At 39.8% G+C, this 21,354-nt stretch overlaps 1 protein-coding gene across 1 annotated transcript in view; it reads right to left on the bottom strand.

The window, feature by feature from the left end:
* The window catches only part of ADSS2 (adenylosuccinate synthase 2), a 37,011-nt gene extending 18,609 nt beyond the window's left edge, over window positions 1–18,402 (bottom strand). Inside the window, exons 1-2 of the mRNA XM_065834826.2 lie at window positions 18,035–18,402; window positions 1,252–1,354 (exon numbers count right to left, since the gene is read on the bottom strand). Of these exons, the coding sequence (XP_065690898.1) occupies window positions 1,252–1,354; window positions 18,035–18,202 (271 nt within the window). The 5' untranslated portion in view covers window positions 18,203–18,402. The remainder of the gene's footprint in view (window positions 1–1,251; window positions 1,355–18,034) is intronic.
* Window positions 18,403–21,354: the final 2,952 nt, after the last annotated feature.

The raw sequence follows: 21,354 nt of genomic DNA, 5'->3' as shown, positions 1-21,354 counted from the left end.
TATCTACCAGCTCAATTTCTGCAGAAGTGTTAGGCAAGGCAAGGTGATTACAGATTATCCCACTATCAAGTCACAAAATAACAATTGAAAAGAGGCATTTAACCACCAGTTCCCATCAAGTAAAGAGTTAATGCTGACCACGAGCATACAGTCACTACAAGTTGGACCCAAGAATTCAGCAAGCACTGTTTATGAGGCAAGTAACTAGTGTCAGAGGCTCTTTAGGCACTATGCTGTTTAGCGAACGGCCAAGGACCACTTACTCTTCGCACATGTACCAAGCTGAGAGACAAGACTACAGGCTCAAAGCAATGCGATTTGCAGGAAGAAGTGACGGGAAGAGCATAGCAACAAGAGTCCTGATTTGGAGAAGTACAGAATGTAAGGGACAGGAGTTCTGAATATCAAAAAAGCAGGACTGAAGTGCTGATAGGTCATGGCCTTTAGTGACCCAGAGACTGACCTGATTTGTGAAACAGTGCACAAGCACATGCATAGCTACAACACTGTGCAGACCTGTTTTAAATTTACTTTCATGCTTCAAAGGAAATTTTAAAGGCTACACAGCATTATTAAGTAGGTTGGTCCCATAAGCAATCCAAAGAGAAAAAAAAAAATAAAACATAGGATTGGAAACAGGATTTCATGAGAAGGAAGGGGTTAAGCAATCTTGTAGAGACAATGGACAGGACAATCTAAATCCCCTTTCAGGAAGCAAACACATCATTGATCCTGACATCACACAATACTGCCACTGCCCTAAACCTTCTAATGTTCTCTCCTGAGGACTTCTTGGTGAGAACTATATGGTGCAGAAGTCTTTTGCAGTCAGCATTCATTTCACAATCCAGTGGAAATAGGAGGAAAAAAAAAAAAAAATCTATGTTTCAAAAGGTACTGGTAGTTACTTAGCAGGCTGAACATTAAAACAGGAGGAATTCTGATAAGAAAAGAAATAACTGGTGGTGAAAATAAGAGGGAATGGGAGAATGAAGATATGCTGGGCAGCTAGGTGTTTGAATCAATAGGGCAGATACAAAGATGAACTATCCAAGACAATAAAAGATGCCTCTATAACCCAAACTTCAGAATTAAGACAATTTTAAGAAGACAGTAGAGCAGGTCAGGCCTATGAAAATCTGAGGAAGAAAAATCCTGATCCTGTATGTCCTCAGATATAGTTTGTTATTTTAATATGTCATAAGTCTGTAACTATAGAATTGTCTATTTTTTCAGAGATGTCACACTTACCAATGAATGCAGTGACTTTTGGATTGATGATCCCACTTGGCAGAAGATGAAAGTCATACTCCACAGAATCCACAACAACTGTATGCCCTGCATTATTGCCTCCCTGTGTGGGGGGAAAAAAGTGTTAATAGTTTTTGATACTAAAGACAAATGAATGCACAGTACAGAGATGGAATAAACTGGTTCCGACTCCAATTCTGCAGCTTTCATTTCTGTTACTGACAAAAGATCTTTCCGAGATCTCCTTCTCCTAAGAAATCAGCCAAACTTGTTTTGTCAAACTTGGCAATTTTTACATCAGTACTATCTGTTATATAGACTTTGGTATTTTGGTTCATCAAAGGTACAAAAGCTTGGAATAAGATTAAAATGTTTTTTAAAATTAGTGGAGAGAAGCATAAATGTTGTAGAACATGCAAATATTTATAAAAGCCATCATCAGTTTTACTAGATTTCTATTGCAGTTATGGAGAGTAAGTATTAAAAGTGAAACAGCAACCTTAGCAAATCAAAAAAAAGTCACCAGTTAAATGGAGTATATAAAACCATATAGTTATTGGGAAAGAGAAGTCTAGCTGTCTGACAACATGCAGACTTGCTTTTCTGAATTTTGGGTTCACTATTATGAGTGTTTTTCTATTAACAGTAACCCGGAAAGTTAACTTCTTCATTCTATACGTCCTCAGCAATAAGAGAGGTCTGTACTAGTACACGTCATTCATATTTGAAACCTGCTGTTAGGGAGTGAGTCTAGCAGCAACTAAGATGATTGTGGCTTCATAGTTGCTGGAAACCATTTACGTCAAACTAACACTTAACATTTCTAGATTTTTTCATTATCACAGAGTATTAAGAGATTTGTTAAACTGTGAAATACGTCTAAAATACAAAAAGAAGCCTGTGACCAAGTCTGAGAGAGGTTCAAGATAGGCTTAAGAAACTAAGATGATTACAAAACAGTTACCAAATATTCCCAGTTCTTGTTTGTTGTACTTCTGAAAATAAGCTTACACTCTCTTGTGACCAAGTCATTTGTGCTAGACAAGGTCACGTACAAAATGGTTCTGTTTGTCATAACTGCAGGAGTATCCTTTACATGCACCTTGCACGAGAAATAAACAAACTGCTTCATAGAAATAAAGTCTTAAAGGAAAGACTTTTAATCTAAGCCTTCTTTCAGCACAAGATAAACTGAAGAAAGGCATTATATGAAAAGAGGAAAAAAGAAACTATGTGAAACAGTAATCGATAGAATTATAAATTAAAATATTTCAGAATAATGTATCACAGAAAATCTTTTCTAAGCAATGGACTCAACAGCTACTCACTACTTCTACAACATTTACAAAGCATGAATGCAATAAATAAAGCCATATATCTGACATTACAAATAAAGAATGTTCTTAGATACCAAACATTTGTGCCAGTATATAAACACACACACCCCGCAGGTAAAAGCCTAATCTCAGTGCAGGTAGCAATGAAAATCCTCAAAATTTTAGCATTATTTATTTGATGACTTACAGCTTCTCCACCTCTTTTGGAAACAAAGGGAAGACTTACAAGCCTTCACCCAACAAAGGAATTTAAGAAAAGTTTAAATGATAAGTTATGTAGAGTTTTTCCAGGTAGCAAACAGTACCTCGAAGATCTCGATGCAGATAGTTTTCACTGCAAATGATCTGACTGAATCAGAGAATGCCAAATTTTTGATTCACAACACAGGAAACATACTGAATGTACAAATAAAGCAAGTCTTTAGACTTGATTATTTTAAGAAAATAATAAATATTCAAGAATAACTTTCCTCCTCCTCCTCGCATCCTTTCTACTCGACAGTAGCTGTTAAGAAAGATTATTTAGCAGTCTACCAACTCTACAGTTACATTTTTTTATTTAAAGGGATGTTAACTAGCTACATTAGCAGGTAGATGTAATTTACATCTATTTTTGAAATGCAATGATGATATTCCTGAGTTACCACAAGTTACTCCAAAACTAGATAATATTTTAAGAACTACTAAGTTACACACATACATAAAATACACGAGGTTTTTTTTTAGTAAGTAAAGACATCTTTTTTGTTGTGGTTTGACCTGGCAGGCAGCTAAATACCACACACAGCCCTTCACTCACTACTCCTCCCTCAGTGGGATGAGGGACAGAATCATTAAAAAAAAAAAAAAGGTAAACCTCGTCGGTTAGGATAAAGACAGTCTAAAAAGACAGAAAAGGAAATAACAACAACAATGGTAATAATAATAACAAAAGAATATATAAAACAAGTGATGCACAATGTAGTTGCTCACCACACATCAACAGTTACCCAGCCAGTTCCTGAGCAACGGTCCCCTGGCTAACTTTTCCCTAGTGTATATAATGAGCAAGATGTCACACGGTACAGAATATCCCTTTGGTCACTTTGAGTCAGCTGTGCCCCCTCTCAGCTTCCTGTGCATCTCCAGCCTCCATGCTGAGAAGTCCTTGACTTGGTACAAACATTGCTCAGCAACAACCAAACCATAAGTGTACCATCAACGTTCTATACTACATCCAAAACACAGCACTATACCATTTACTAGGAAGAAAATTCACTCTATCCCAGCCAAAACCAGGACAGTTTTCTACTCAGTGTTTGAGAACTAAAACACAACCTTTCTTGAGGAAGAAAGAACAGATATGTACTGAATTAGCATTTACAGTCAAGTACATCTGCTGGAAGGGGCAGTTTTCTTCCTTGTCAGATCTCTTCTAACTATTCCTTTCTATTAGATCCAGTGGTAATATCAGTCTAGACAAATTTGACATGAGCACCAAAGTGCTTTAAATGAAAATTCAATAAGTAGATCTAAGTACAACACTGAAGTACTGAGGTAGGAGTAATTCACAAATGCGAAGACAAGTCCAAACTCTCCCACCGCAGTACAAATGAACTGGACTAGCCCATAAGCAACACTGAAATTAGTAAATGACTGTTCATTTGAAATCTCCTACTAATTGGATTATTTAATTTCATGTTTTCCTTCTCAACTTTTTTTTTTTTTTAAACATTTTCTAGAATCATAAATGTCAAATAAAGAGAAAGAAAAATCAGCCATTGTAGAGATTAGATCATGATTAACAATAAATTCTTAGTCTCAAAGTTTGCCAAGTTACTGGTACCATTCAGATGTGGTAACTTAAAAGTTCAGCAGTTGTGTCTACCTGAGTAAGGTGTACAGCATGCAGACTCAGACTCCATTAATCATGAGAACATAGCTGCTGGTTTTTGGTGGTGTCAAGATTTCTCCCTTGCATTGCTGAGTGATGCCAAAGCGTGTTGCTGCTGTGGTTTAACCCCAGCTAGCAATGCAACCATGAGAATCAAAAGGGAAGGGAGAAACTTGGATTGAGATAAACACAGTTTAATAAAATAACAAAATACTACTAGTAAATATATATAAATATATATACATATATATATAATAGAAATAAAAGATACTCAAGGCGATTCCAAACGAACTCCACCCACAACTGAGCAGCCAGTCCCAGCCAGCCACACGTGGTCCAAAGAGCTGATCTAAGAGACAGAAAGAAGGCGGAAAAGGCAAAAAAGCCCAGAGGCCTCTGCAGGATGGCAAAAGGCTGAGCTATATGTCCTGACTGTACTCCCCCAACTGTGCCCCAGAGAGAGCAAGATAGCGGAAGAAGAGAAAAAGGGGCGAGAAACCAGAAGCCCCACTCTTAAATCTGAAGCATGATGCCAATGGGCTAGAATACTCTTATTGATCAGTCTGGATGTCAGTCAAGCTCTGACCCATCTCTGTGCCCCCTTCCTCAACACCTGCAAGCAGGGTGCTCAGAATGTCCTTGACTCAGACCAGAGCAAATAAAAAGATTAGCTCTGTCCTGGGGTGTTATCTGCTTGTTCTCAAACTAAGTCCAAATAATGAGCATGCTAGCTATGGAAAAGAAAGGTTTCTAACTGCATGAAGAATCCATGTTCAGTCAAAGCAGCACAGTTGGTTCCATGCTCATTGGAAAATACCCCATATCTGACAGAATAAAAATGGCATTTTACCCTTTAAATCCTGAACTACACGCACAACACAGCTCACACTTCATCTAGAAGCAAGCTAGTTATATATACTTCTGCATGTTTACTGTGAGCAGTTATATTTTAAAGGATTTTGCTAGGGACTAAAGTAGAAAACTTGACATTATGTGTGATGAATTGTCATCTGAACACACTTTTTAGGCCATACTAATACTTCAAGGTTTCCAAATGCTTGTTTTCAGATTAGACTCAAATTTGAATCTCAGAATTTAGTTGTTTATAATATGATGATGCCTACGACGTGAAAAGATTCAATCCCAGAAGTGCTATTGATAGCAACTGTCTGGTAGAATATTAAGTCAGTACCCATCCTACTTTGGATGTCATTCTGTCAAAATATGTCATTTTGAAAAATATTTTAAATTTCAAACCATATTTTAGGACAGCATTAAAAGAACAGCGTTTCATTAATTCAGTTTTCAAAATTCTGCTGTTGATTTACAGGTAAGCTCTACCATAACTACAGAAGTGCAAGTGTATAGTTACACAGTTAGGAACTGTAATATATGAAAAGAATGGTTCACACTGTACTATCAGTAAAGTGCACACATGTTGCATGGTCAGACATTGCACAACACAGGTTTGGTAAACGATTCAAATTACAGGAACCTAAACTCAGAGTTCTAGTGGTGTTGGTGTGGAGGGCTGGGTTCTTACGTTATGGAGTTTGGGGTTTTGGGGTTTGTTTGTTTGTTTGGGGTTTTTTGTTTTCTTTGGGGTTTTGTTTGTTGGGGGGGGGGTGTGTGTTTGTTTGTTGGTTGTTGTTTTTCCTGTTTGGTTGGTTGGGTTTTTTTTACCTCCTCCAGAAATTGATGATAATGCCAACATCTTCATACTGTAAGCAACTATTGCCTCTGGGCATAATTCAAGGTATAAACAGATAAAGTCACTCCTGGCTTCAGTGCTTTCCATCTAGATTTCTCACTCCTCCCTCATCACACTAAACCAAATAGGACAAGTTATGTCATTCAAGCTAATACTCTTTTGATTCAAATGTTTACACATTATTAATGGAGATCTAACTGTGGAATTTATTTTCACTGTTAATTAGACAAAGTTCATCCTCAAATGACCTTCAATACATTGTACAGAGCTTTTGTCGGAGGGAAATTAAGATGTACACACCATTTCTTGAGGCTGGCAATATTCTAAACTAAATATGGTTAATCAGTCTACCATATCTCAGTAACCTTCTAGGCACCCAAACTAGAGGAGTTCTCTCCCAGTCATGTGAAAACAAACACCTATATCGGCCCAACACAGACAGAAAGGCCAAGTATGCAGCAAGACCAAAAGATGCCCTCAGTCTGGAATACACCCCGTGCATGTAGCAGTTTTCCCTCCTTTCAGCTGAGCCAAAAAGTGTACCAGATCCAACATACTCCTTAAGGCAACGCAACTCTGGATTCATTTACTAATAGATAGATTGCACAAAAGGATTCAGGAGGAAAAAGATGACTTATTACACATGAGAGGTACAAGAAGGTACCAGTGGCACTGTGAACAAAGAACTTTTTCATTGGGATGCTTTCTTCCCTTTCTGCAGAAGAGTAGCAGAAGAAGCCCCTCCAGAAGTCAGAATGCACACTGTGGAGGTCAGGCAGCCAAGGCAGAGCTGGCCTTGCCACAGTAAGAGAAATAATATCATGCAGATTCATTAAAAGTAGTCAATAAGATGAAATAGCATGACATAGTCAGGAATGTCTAACAGACTCAAAACTTTATTCGGTTGGTATTGCAGTGCAAAATTTTATTCCAAAATTATGCAAATAAGGCTTTCTGAAAGACAGCAAAGACACAAATACCTAAAGCAAAAGACAAGCAAGAAAGCCCTTTCAAGAAAAAAAAAAAAAAAATCCTTTAAGCAACTTTTAGGAAAGTCAAACTTGCAGAAGACCAAAGAAAGCAGCTCAACACAGGCAGTATAGGTGGGACCAGAAGAGAGCTTTCAAGGTCCAAGTACCTGACAAACACAAACCCACTGAACCTTCTTCATAAAGTTTTGCATTCTCTCCCTCTGCTTCCATGGCTTTCATGCTCTGATACAGTTGTTTAGAGTTGTCTAACCCCACATATCTAACATATTATTAAGAAGGAAAAAAAAATAGTTCTAATTTTAAAAAAAAAGTTATAATAAAGCTCACTTAAAGAAAGTATTATTAAAAAAAAAAAAGGCCAAACCATTTCTCTTTAGGTTTCTTCACATCAGAAAACAGCCCCTAGATTTGGGCTCATTTCACAGAAAACTGAGTATATAGGAAAGGCACACACCTTGCTAAAGAACAGAACATAAACCAGCTTCTCCATCTAGCAACAAAGCAACTACCTAAAACACAGAACAATAACACCTAGTAACAAAACAATATATTCCTATCAAGAGGCTAACACAGGCTTACTAGTCCTGAAGTCCCAAGTGTACTTTGATAGAATATAGCACCATTTATTTCTACATCTCTAGCAAGGCACAGCACTGCAGTTTTAGTACACTATGAGGTTTCCAAAACTGGATTTTCACAAGTCAGCACTCTTCTTAGCACTGTATTTTGAAGTGGATTTTAAAAAACGTTAAAAGCATTCTGTTTGTCCTTTCTCCTTTTCTTGAACTATTTTTTCTCCTCATATCTTTCACCACAGTATTTGAATCAGTTCTTTCCCCTCTCCCTAAGGATTCTTTGGTGACCAAGGGATCAGCCCCCCTTTCAGGAGCCCACAACTTTCCCAAATTACGATGTTAAATAGTCTCTCTAATTGAATTTCTCCAAATTCTCAACTACCAGGAGCAGGAACTTTGTAATACAAAGTAATAAAAATACAATGTTGTCCTTCCTTAACTTGTGACTTCTCTCTGTAGTCAATACCCAGGCCCACTGCTGCTGTTACTCAAGATTTTGAAACAACACACCAGAGTCAGGGGGGTTGCTTTCTTGGCTGGACTCAGTTTCCAGTTTCAAGATTACCAGTTGCTGCGAGCAACGCTGAAGAAGTTACTGCCACCAGGTGACACTGAACATTTGTGCTGATAACAGGGGAAAACAGGAGCTGGTTCAAAGGGAGAACCAAACACCTATTTTTACCCCCAACAATATCAATTCAAACAACTCATTATGAAGTTGGGCATCTTAGAAATAGCTGGTTTACCCTCGGTGCAAAAAAGAAACAAAACACAAAAACACCTCAGCCATGAAAGCTTCCCAGTACTCTTTATTTAAAGAGTTGTTGGTTTGGGTTTAGGGGGATTTGTTCAGTTATTATTTTGTCATGGGTTCTTTATTTTGTTTGGGCTGTTTGATGCTCTAAAATGTCAGTCACATTGGAATAAAAAAGTGTTTTTCCATTTATTTGGAGATACAGTGTGAAAGTCATCATGAACAAGAAGCATGAACCTATGCATTTCAGTATATGAGTTTAGTTTACGGACTTCTTAGTTTGATGCTCCATGATGGATGAAAAATTTCAAATCCTATCAAGACACAGCAGCCTTCTTTCTGCTTTTGTGATCCTGGCGCTACTAAATTATACTACTATTTTAGAGTATTTTAAGTCATTAAGTGAAATAGTGAAAGTAAGATCAGGCACATGATCATTACCCAATCTCTAATACTTTAAGTAAAACCTATTTTGTGAGATAACTAAATGCATAAGCTTTTTAAATAGGCATTATTCGAATTTTACTGGTGCAGTATGTTTAAATCACTTCCTTGAAAAAGTATATGATCCCTGACCACTAGCTGGTAATCTTGAAATACCAAAGCTATTCAACATGTAAAACAGCTAAGTACACAGGACTCTGACAGAAAGGTGCAGACTAATAAACAAGTTATCACACAAGGGCTGTTAGAACGACAGCAATCCTGGTAACGAAACCCCATATTTACCTGCTTTCTAAAAGCCTCATTCCAAAAAACACCCCCTATGAAATACCACTTTTGAAATATTCCTTTTACAGTGGTAAACTGCTCAGAGATATAATCATTTTCTATTAACACAAACAAAAAAACAGGGTTTTTCCTTCGACTTGCTAAAGAAGATTTGGTAGTCTAAAAATCCTTCTCAGTGTAAGTACCACATCCAATAATCTGTATCCATATATCCAATTTACATGAGTTGGTCAGTACTACACACAAAACAAGATACTATTCCAAAACATACCTACCCTGGCAAACGTGAACAAAATCAGTTACACATCCACACAAGGGGCATAAGATAACAAAAGTAGCTGCTAGTATTGCACATCCGGGGGCTGTTTGATAAACATTCCTAGGAAACACCCCTTTTGCAATAGCTTTGAGTGTATGAAAATACTAATTCAGAAGGAAGAAAGGAAAAAAAAAAAAAAAAAAATTATCTGCTAGTTGACATTTTACCAGAAACAAGTTTGAAATTTCAATAAATCTAACAAGCGACTCCTGCTAGTCAAAAACCACTATCAAAGCACTAGAAGGCAATATTTACCCCAAACAATACACTCATGCCCCCAAACACACCAGTTCTCACAATACTGTACCATTGTTGTGACAGTATCACTGGAAAACATATTGAAGACTCATCAATAGTATCAAAGAGGACCGCATTTTAAACATACTGACTGAGCCGTATTTCTAATAAGATATCTATGGTAATTTTAAGGTAAATCATTTCAGCACTTATTACTGGCTTATTGGCTTAGTGGCTTATTTCTCTTGCATTCTATAGCTTTTAAATATCTTAACTACCAGCTAAAGTATTTTGGTTAAAGAACTGAATAGAACTAGCAACAACATTAACTCAAGTACCTGGCTACAGGTTTATGTTGTATCTTTTTTTACTTATAGCTCTAAAGACGGAACCAATTTTTAGAAGTGTAACTCTTGGAAAAGCGTGTTCTGGAGCCAAACTGGTAAACTCAAAAGAATGTATGAATAACCCCAAAGCAAGACTGGTCTTCCGACTTCAAACCTTCGCATACCACGAGAGTTCTTTAGCTTGTTATATTGGGTCCATGCAGAACAACCTCCAAATTATGTATAAAGCATGGAGAAGGAGTATTCATCATAATATTTAACAGCAACTTTTCTTCTAGAATTGCACTGCTGTACTAGGCAAAAGCTCCCCAAGGAACATCCATGTAGTGAGCTGATTCACTGGACAAATAAAAACCAATCTTTCTTGGAGTTATGGCAGTGTCTCAATAATTTAATGAAGTTAACTTGACAAAATACTAACGACTTATGCCTGTCTTCAGAAAGTCTAACTGATGACTACTTCAGGAACCTTTCTGCATCATGACCTTTATTGTCAAAATTAAAAAGAGATTGGTTTTCTAGACAAAAAGATTCCTTTATTGCTGGATTAAAATGGCTCAAGAAAGTTTATGAGGTAAGGCTTCAGGTTTATGGTGCTTAACCAGCCACTACCAAAATTCAGCTAACAGAACAGTAAAGTTGAAATCACCACCACCTGGGGTTTTGGTTTGGGTTTTGCTAAATATGAAGATAGGACCAAAATGCTTCCTAAGAAGTAATTTATTCTAGAATAATTTATTTGGCTTTCCATAAATATACTTCAACAATATTAATGTTTACCAAGGACATAAAAGTTTTAAATTAAAAAAATCAAATTGGGAGTTACAAACTCCAGTATGTTTTATATGCAGCCAATCTTACCGATTTACCTGAAAAAGCACACAAAGGACCTGAGTGCTTGTCCTTCTAGTTTAAGGGAGAAGGATTTGCAATCCTTCCATTTTTCTGGAACATGGGACTCTTCCAGGAAAAATATACACGCTTAATACATCCATCATTCCCTGAAAGACCCTCTTAATCCTTAATTCACTCTGCCTTCAGACTTCAGGGTTTTCTCTTGCTTTTTTTTTTTAAAAAGTGCAGTCTAACAGGTACCAACTTGGATAATCAGCAAGACCAAAAAGGAAAGTAGAGTTGCTCATTCATAAACCGAAAGCAACCTTACAAACATACCTCTCTGACCAAAAAAAAAAAAAAAAAAAAAAAAAACCCAAAAAACAACAATAAGACGTTCTCTGCTTCGTAAAAAGAAAAATGTGTGCTATGTGTGCCAGGCAAGGAAGTATACATTTGAGGCATGTACATACATTAGTAGAACATGCAAGTAAGAAATCACTCCAGAACCACAGAAAATAATGCATCTGAAACTAAGATGGAGGTACAACAGCATGTCTTTCTCCATTTTAGAACTACATAAGTTGGAAATATGCATTTTATTTTCAAAGCATATCTTTATTAGTCAAGGGCAGACTAGACGTTAGTATAGTCATCAGAATAGTTTAATCCTGTTTGAACACATCAAGACAAGAGAGCAGTTCATACTCTGATGCCTCGCCTATAGCAACACTCTCAGAACTGCTAAGACTGGTCCACATTACTGCAACTTTACCTAACAGTAGAGGTGCATAGGGCAGAAGAGATTTCTTAGAAAAGTAGACTAAAATTACTATTAAAAGTGTAGTGTAAATGGCTCTCTATAGTGATACTAAATACAGAAGTATTTAAAGCAGCTCTGAAGTATTGACATATGCATTTAAGAGCAGTATCTACCCAAAAAGTCTATGATGACAATCACTGCCTTTTCTTATGACGTGATTGTGCCAAGTTGTCTATTTCAAAAATATGATGCCTCAGGGTACAGCAAAGAAGTCTTTCAAGTTATCTCTTCTAGAACAGAAATTAGTTGTCTAGTTTAAAGAGATGTTATCTCATACTACACTAAGGAAGAAGCCATACTCCTTTCAACTCTCCCCATCAGATGCATGTGTGCATAATTTTTTCTACAGTTTACTTTTATTGCTACCACATTCCAGCGTTCATTTTTAGCTCAGGGCAACCACTGTTGTTTCTGAGCTAGCTATACAAGTGACTGCCAAGTTGGGCAAGAAATAAGTCAATGTTGCTTTGGCATCACATGGTCGTAAACATTTTCATTTAACTCTTAGATGAAAAGTTTAAAATACATCAAGAAAGCTAGATACTACTATTGCTTACAAGAAAGGTAAGAAAGGCTCCTTCTTGCCACAATCAGATTCTAGGAATGCTGAATACACCTTTAAAAAGTTGATCAGCCTAACAAAGAGGCACATCTGAACCCCTATGATACACCCTAACTAGACATAGCTTTGCAATTACTAGGCTATTTGCTTCACACTTCAATACATATTGCAAAAAATCTATTTTGAACTTCAGATTGCAAATCATCCCCCTTTAAAAAAAAAAATATAGGTTTCGGTAACTAATTAATTCTCTCACAGCCCAGATTTTGTGATTAATTTCATGCTTTCTCCTCTTTTCTGTCCCCAACAATTAGCAGCCAACCAACTCTACTATACAACCTGCTCCTGGATTCCAGTATAAACAACATCCATAAGCTAGCAATTTTCTTCCTTGACAATTCATTCATGTCTGTAAATTCTAAACCTAGTTCAAGGAATCACCATGTTATACACTTATTAAGAGTTTCTTTGGCTAGACTTCAGAAATTTTTGAATGTGTAGTACATGAATTGTTGCACCAGAACAAGATGAAGAGTGTGGTTTGAGGCAGAATATGACAGAATAAGCACAAGATGTTTTACCTACTCACCTGTTTTCTCCTACCAAATGAAAGAAAACATTAACTTAAGTCTATTAATGTCAAAAAAACTCCATTCCTTTCTCTATAGTGACAGAACTTGCTCTGAGGAAGTGCTATTGAAAGGCATAAAGACTTTAGAGCTGATTCAGGCTTAGTCACCTGAACTGCAAAACCTTATACTGCTGCAATGCCTACATATGCTGGGTAGGGAAAAGGATTCATTATCCAAGTCCAGAATAAAGACCAATCTATCCTTCAGAGTTAAAAGAGATCAAGTGAGGCAGGCAGACAAGGAACAAGAAAAATTTTGAAAGCAAAGAGTGGTCTAGCACTATGTTGCTTCAGTGCACAAAGCCCCATTGATCATTGCTAGATTTCACAAGAATATTTAAGAAAGATATGAAAAACAAAAAGTGATTTTGGGAATCTTTACAGATAACATCTCCCAAATGTGTGGAGCAGTACAGCAGAAATAAAAAAAAATATTTGAAATCTTGATGAACTGCTATAGACTACTGCATCTCAACCAACCCAACACAGTAAGCTTTTGTAGTTAACAGTAAGATTAAAAGAACAAGAAACCAGTAGATCAAGGTGTAATTTGTTCTTTAGTTCTATTAAGATCTCCTTTGTTAACGGTACAACGTTTATGAACTGGAAAATCAGGTTTCAACTCTTCTATTTGAAATAACTTAGACATTGTGCGATTGTTTACAATAACAAGAGATCACCCGGCAGTGATGCTCTAATGCAGGTCTGTAAAGCATATGACTCACTGATGGAGCAAGCCAAAGAACTCATTTTTCTGACCTCTCCTTCCTCACCAGAGCACATCATTGGCATGCTGCCAATTGCTACAAGGTCCAAAAGTGCACCCAGAACTTAAAAAAAAAAAAAAAAAGAGAGCTCTAGCTAAACATCACATATTGACTGCATGAGCAGCTAAAAAAGCACTAATAGCTATAGCTACTGATTACACAATTCCTAGTTCTGTCTGCAAAAGCTCTAGACCAAAACACCTTTTCAAATGAGAATATTTAGAAAAAAAGTTGCCTTGGTGAATGGGAAAGAAGAAAATTCCAGTTACCAAAAAAAATAAAATAAGGTAGCTATATACAGACTAGTGATATGGAGGTATGAGGCAGCACTGCTCTGAGGACTTCAGTTAGCAGTTATCAGCTGGTCAACGGTAACTGCTTAACCCCAAGAATGTGCACATTGAAAACTTCTCTACTAATTGCTGCACTGTAATTGCCACATAGCAAGTGATCAGCGGTGGAGTCACTGTACACACTGTTGTTTGGGCGGAGGAAAAGGGAACAGGAAGACTCCATACATTGCAATTACCACACCTTAGCAGTTGAGGAGTAGGACCCCACAGTGTGATCCCACAGCAGGCAGTCACAAGCAATCCATGGTGGAATCAGCTAAGATCTGTGCAGAAGCTGCAATTCTGTTTTGAAGTAGTAACAAGGTGTACAATATAACTGAGGAAGCAGGAAAATAGGATTGTTTAGCATTGGGAGTATGGCTTGAAAATAATTTGAAGACTTAGAAATCTTATTCATCTGTGTGAATTATATACTCTGAATGAATAAGCTACCTCCAACAGTAAGAGCAAGAAGTGACCAAAATTTTGGTGAGTAAATGAGAACAGAATCACGCATGACTACAGAACAGAATGCATGGCTACATTTTTCTGTTGTACGGCATACAGTGGTAGATTGGGTGGGGCGGGTGGCGTTAACAGAAGAGAGACATAGCATATTTTGGTGCTGTATTTGTTTTGATAAAATGATTAGCTAAAATAATTTGCTTGCATTAATTTGCAATTCCCATATCTACTAAAAAATGAAGCTCTGGTAGTTAAGATTCCCTAATTTGGTTGCATTCTGCAATGGTAGGAAGTCCCTTAATCAAAACAAGAAATGTTTTTCTTTAGTGTTCCATTACCCATGGAACTGACAAAAATACAACCTATACTTTTAAAAACTGCCAGGTTTGACAGCAAGGCTAGCTGCCTACTAAGAGGAAACTGCGTCAATCAAAAACCACAAAAGCACAGTTTTTCTGGCAACGAATCTCAAACCAAGTCTTCCTCTGTTTTACTGTCTGGACTATGATTTACAATACAGCAGGTACACAGACTTTGCTCTGTAAGCCACTGAAGAACAGATGTAGGTTTGAATACAAAAGTCTCACCAATGCATTTATTTTACCAATAGTATAATTTTACCAGATACCTTCCAGAGGTAAATGAAGATTTATTAAAATTTAACAGTGGAAGAACAAGTACGTATTTTGCTGCATCTGAACTGCATCTGAACCCTCTGTACCAGTAGTGCCCTCACAAAACTATCACAGCCACCCGTTCAGTTGCATCAGCAGCCCCAGGATGTACTTTAATTCAGTCTCTTCAAATAATTGTTTTTGAAACCATAATACTACTTCTGATAAATGTGAATCTGTCAATCTGCCTCCTGAAAATACCATTCTCTTGCTCTGAGCACAAGACTCATTTTAACAACCTCTAAACCCAAGATAAAATACTTGGGGAGTGAGGGGTGCATTATTTAGAAGAAGTAGAATCGTAATTTAACTTATTTCCTGACACTCTCATTCACCTACTTGTACTTAAGTCAGCACCTGGTTCCAGATGCCACTCAGACAGTCAAACAAGTGACTGAAGCCATTAGGACACCCGCTACCTAGGAAACAAAAAGGTATGGCCATAGATTTCAGAGTAGACCTCCTTGCAATGCCTTTACAGGCATTGTAAAAGTAAGTGACAGCCTGCTCTCACTTCTGGGACAGTACCATTTTTATGCCTCGCATCTGCACAGAACCAGGGACAGTGGTATGAAAGCCACACTAGAGTGTCTCACTGCAAATATAATGCGAGTTTCCAAGACATATCAGACCTGCTACAACAACTTCCCAAGTCCTCCAAGAAAACAATCATACTAATAACTTTTTCACAAAAACATGCTAGAATTATTTGATCGCATCCACAGGCATTCTAGCAACTCTGTAGCATGATGAACCATCCTAGAATGAATAAAAGTATAATGGTGAAATAAGAATCAGAAGCTCACATTACAAAAAGCTGATAGGAGCAAGGGGCAGATTGTGTTACGATCCTTCTTTCTGGACTTGTACCACTAGGAAAAGCACAAACAGCAGTAACAAAAACATCAAGAATATGCTTGCATACATAGCAAGACGATTTAATAACTCAGTACCACTGAAAGAGAATATTCCTGTTTGCCCCTCTCATTGAGGAACTGTTGCTTGTGCCTACCCTGTCCTGGGCTCCACTTTTCATCAAGGTCCTCTGAGCCAATCAAATTCAATTTCATTTACTAAAATGGTAGAAAGTACATCCAACAAAAAATAAGTTTCCTGTCATTTTGGTGAGTTAAATCAACTTACAGAAATGCTCAAGCACCAGAGTCAGTGCATGGGAGGAGACCCAGATAGCACAGCCATCAACAGGAAAGGGAAGAAAGGCGGCAGAAAAACTCCTTCCTTCAGCAGGAGCAACAACTGTTAGAAATGGCAAAACCGGACATGAAATTCAAGCCTGAGATGGCATCATCATTTTTCCCTTTTCTTGGTCCTTTACTCAACTCATTCAAAAGAGGTAACCAATACGTTAAAACACGTACACACAAAAATTCAATATCTGCCTCTCTCACCCCACCAAGACTTCTTAGCATTACACACATATGCTCACCTAGATGCCCTTCAAGTTTCAAAAACAAAGTTGTAAAGGACAAACTGAGTCACTGTGTTCTATAACCCACAAAGCCAGGCAACCATGCCACAGCACCACACTGCATTTTATTTTGAACAAAAACACAATATACATGGGAAAAATAATTCATTTGTGAAAGCAGCTATTTAAGAATATGTTTCTTCAAAATTCAAGCCTCTGAAATACAAATTTTATGATACGTCAACTTTGCAACTGAGTTGGCTTTGAAAACACCAGCCATATACTCAGTTCTTATTAGTTAATACAATGCTTCAGTGTTTGTTCTCTACGGGAGATGGTACACTCTTCCAAAATATATTTATTTAAGAGCACATTTATTTGAGCATTCAACAAAAGCCTACAGATAACAACACTTACATGACATTTGCACATGCTGTAGGTATTTTAAGCTGCTGTTATCTCTTAACTTCAAGAAAAAAACGTACATAGTTCATTATGTTGCACTCTACCGATTTACTACACAAGAAACGTTAAGAAAAACATCCCCTCAGATCTGTGTTGTTTTAACGCAGGCACTTAAGAGTACTATGCTCGCAGGCTAGAATCATTTTTTTTTCTCTTTTGCTGTAATAAAGCCTCCGTAAAGCAACAGAGAAAAAAAAGGAAAAAAAATAAACAGAGAAAAATGGGAGTTCATTGACACAACGATGATCTTGAAGCAAGGGCAAGCAAGCTTTTTAGAAGCTGGTTGCATCTGACGATGACTAAGTTGCTGCGGACCACAAGCATTCATGCCCTTAGGTATATCCTGTAAGTGCGGGTTCGGTGCCGGGGCCCAGCACTACCCCCAGCCCGACCCGGGCAGGGCGAGCACGCTGACGGGCGGCGCGGCTTAGGCCACGCCGCCGCCGGGGGAAAGGCTCCCGGCCCCGCAGCGCCCGCTCCCAGCAGTGATGCTGCGGGAACCGCCAAGCGCGGCCCCTTCCCGCCGTCCCCCAGACAAAGAGCACTGCGCGGCGGGCCTGAGGCGGGGAACGCGACCCCGGCCGCGCTCCCGCCGCTGCCGCGCAGCTCTCGACGGCGAGCAGGGCGCCTTCCTCCTCCTCCTCCTCCGGGCGCCGGACGGGGACAAAGGAGAAGCAAAGGGCTGCAGAGCCCGGCCGCGGGGCTCTCGCCAGGGGCTGCTGCCCCGCCGGGGAAGGCTTCGCTGCCCCGCAGCCTGCCCTGCGCGGCGGGAGCCCCGCACCTTCCCGGGCAGCACCGCCCGGCCCTGCGCTGAGGCGTGCGCCCCGGGGAAGAGTCCGTGCCCGCACGGAGCCGGGCGGCGGCGGGGGCGCCCGCCTCAAGGTGACATACGCGGCCTCCCCCGCGCCCCGGCCGCCTCCTCACCTGGCACCTGCAGACGATGTCGGCGTCCTGCGCCAGCAGGTCCACCACCTTCCCCTTGCCCTCGTCGCCCCACTGGGCCCCCAGCACGACGGTCACCTTGTTGCCGGGGACGCGGGAGACGCACTCGCCGTTGGGGATGGCGGGCGCCGGGGCGCCATGCTCCGCCATGGCTCGCGCTGGCCGTTCCCGCTCCGCTCCAGGCACATGCGGCAGCCCCGCTTCCCCCGCCTCCTCCTCCCGGGCGGGCGGGCAGTGATGTTGCTGCTGCCGCGTCCAGGTGCCGCCTCCTACCGGCACCCCCAGCGCGGCCTCCCCGGCGCTTCCCGCGAGGTAGACCTCTGCTCCTCGCCGGAGTCCCGCCCCACCCCGCCCCGCTCCGCTCCCCCGCCGACAACTGGAGTCGCCGTCGCCGCTCGCGGCGGCTTTTTTCCTCCTTCTCCCTTGCGCCCCTCAGCCCGGACTACACTACCCAGGGCGCCGCGCGGGGCCGGGCGCGGTGCACGCTGGGGCGCGTAGTCCTGGGCCGCACCTGTGTCAGGACGGGTCCTTGCCGGTTGCCCCAGGCGCCCGCGCGTGGCCGTGTCGACTGGGGAGCGGGGAGCGGGGTGGCCGCAGAGGAGTGGCCATGGCGCTGCACCGGGTGGGAAACGCTGGTTCTGCTGTGGCTGGATGGCGGCTGCGCCATGTGGAGGTGGCGAGGGAAGGAAGGAGGGAGGCCTTTGTGTGCCGGGTCTGGCCTCAGCTCTAAACGTGTACAAGCTGCGGCCTTGGGTTTGGTCGCCACAGATCCTGTGTGGGTTGCCCACATCTGGGACACAGCAGCTCGCAGCCTGACGTGTTAGAGGTGTCAGCGCACAGCTCCTGAACAGCAGCGGGTGCCTCTGGTCCCTGCCATCCCCGGGGTTTCAGTGCTGCCGTGGTTCCCTGATTCCTCTCAGGAGTCGTCTGCTGTGGGCAGGGCATACCTGTGGCTCCTGTCACAGATGTCACACCTGCAAGTGTGTCTTTGCAGTATATCGCAGCTTCACCTACGTGGTGAGCTTTGCTAACTTAATGGTGAGAATGTAAATCAGTGTTTGTAGAACCAGGGGCTAAATGTAAGAGGCTGTTTTCTCCAGAGACACCGGAGCATGGCCCCAAGCTTATTCATGAGGAAAAAAAATAATGGAAAAAAACTCATAGCAGAGAAATGCTTTCATCATGCATACTTGAGCACTTAGAAGTGGAACTGATGTCTCAGTGGCTGTTTTCATTCTTTCCTGCTTCACAGAATCAACACCCCTGGGTAAAGATTTTTTTTATGTGTAAAGTAGCTATTAAAAAGACATAAATCTGAATGATGTAATTATTGCCAAGAAAGCTATTCAAAAACCTGAGTCACTGAGCAGTCACAGTCTGCAGCTGTCTGGCAGGTTGCAGAGTTTTATTTTAGTTGCTTCTTCACTCCCTGAGGTTTACTTTAACCAAGAATTTGAGAATTTATAAAAGCCACTGGAGAAAAGTTTTCCTGTGGCTTGGACAGCTAGGGTGATAGAAAATTAAATACTAGGTTGACAGATAACATTTTTTTAAAAAACAGTGGGAAATATCTAAATTCTGAATGTCAGTGGAAAGAGATGCTATGACAAAGTTGTAAGTTTGGTACAAAGATGCTGAGCAATTGCAAATATGAGGCAATCGTGTGTATACACCTCAAAGAGCAAATAGTTCCTTAAACATTCCGCATAGTCCATAGTATTAATATTTTTGTCTGCTCGTGCTAAAAAAAAAAAATAAACATGGTTTCTGTATCACTGCACAGAGCTTGTGGGAAGTCAATAAAAGCCACAAGAAGCTGCTGAAGTAAATTTCTCCAGTCCTGCCAACACAGTGGCAAACTTTGTTTTTGTGCACTCACTTCTGAGGCCATAGATCATCTTGTGACTCCCCAAACAATGGTCTAGATTAACTTTTCAGGATATGATTTTCCAGTATGGCTGAATCATATTAACACCTCTCCGTTGCCAATACAAATATTCCCTCAAATCTCAAAATAAATTTGAGTCTGTCATGGTAATGTCCTAGCAACATGGTATGAGTGTAATGTCACTTTCCAAAGAGGCCTCAGGCACATGAATCCATTGTTCTGCTATTTTTTTTATGATGTGGAAGAGTTTTGAAATTTATGTTTTGGTAGGTTTTCTTGGTAGGAATAGAACCAGTGAAGAAAATTACGAACACTTGCAGAAAACCTGTAAGTATTTAATGAAAATCACACTAATCAATACTGATTGGTACTGCAAAGTTTAGAATTTTTTATCTAATATATGTTATTATGGGTCTGTCATTTCCCTATTCTCTTTTCTTTGCAATCAAAATGGAAGCTTTCATTCTAATACTGTAAAAGACATTAAATACTCTTTATTAACATAATTCACTAACTATATTTATAGTATAGTTCTAAAACATGGTAACTCTTGACCAAAGTACAAACAACAGCTGCTATCTAATACCCCTTGTCAAAAACAGGCATTTGCTATAGTGTAAGCAAGAGTTTAGAATAAAACTGTGCAGAAACTCCGAGTTGCACTTATTTTGGTTCATTTACTGTAACAAGAAAAGCAGCAAGAGAATGCAATGTTACAGTATTGTTTTTTCCCTCTAGTACATGTGGACTATACTAAGGTTTTTTGCTATTTGAGCAAGCTGAATCTGCTCTGTGAGAGGTCAGGTGGGCATTTAGAGGTGGCACAAAGTGGGAAGTTTTATGTGCAAGGAATTAAGGAATGTGGTTGCCTTTTCCGGCATTAGCAAGCTTGTTTACACGATTAACTCTTTAAAACTGAACCCATGGTAGAAGCGTACACTGATATAGTTTAAGTTGTATTGTATTGTGAATTGTTCAATGTTATTGACTGGATATGAAGAATTGAGGAAGTTAAAAATTTCAGTCTTATTTGGGTACATTCAGGGTTTTCATATGACTGCATTTCCTGCCTCCCAATAAACTGCAAGAGACTCAGACAGGAACTTTTAGTAGATAAACAGTGAGGGAAAGCAATGTGAGATCTGCATTTCATTCAGATGTGTTGAAGAGATAAGTGGAATTGTTACATCTCTATGTTTTCAATTATTCTGATGAAGTATCCCACATATCCTGATTACGTATTTTTTAAAAATTGATACACAAAGTAGTTTAGAGGAGAATTTTGATAAGAACTTCAGTAGTTCAAAGAATCAAGGTGAGCATGAATGAAGGGGAAATGCCTTAACAAGCAAGAAGGCCAACAGGACTATGAGTTAATGCTCATCATGACCAATGGGTCATTGAGTGCTATTTC

This window comes from Patagioenas fasciata, chromosome 3 (assembly GCF_037038585.1).
Source record: "Patagioenas fasciata isolate bPatFas1 chromosome 3, bPatFas1.hap1, whole genome shotgun sequence".
NCBI classification, from domain to species: Eukaryota; Metazoa; Chordata; class Aves; order Columbiformes; family Columbidae; genus Patagioenas; species Patagioenas fasciata.
Note: the sequence above shows the minus strand (reverse complement) of the source record. Positions and strands in the feature narration are given on the sequence as shown.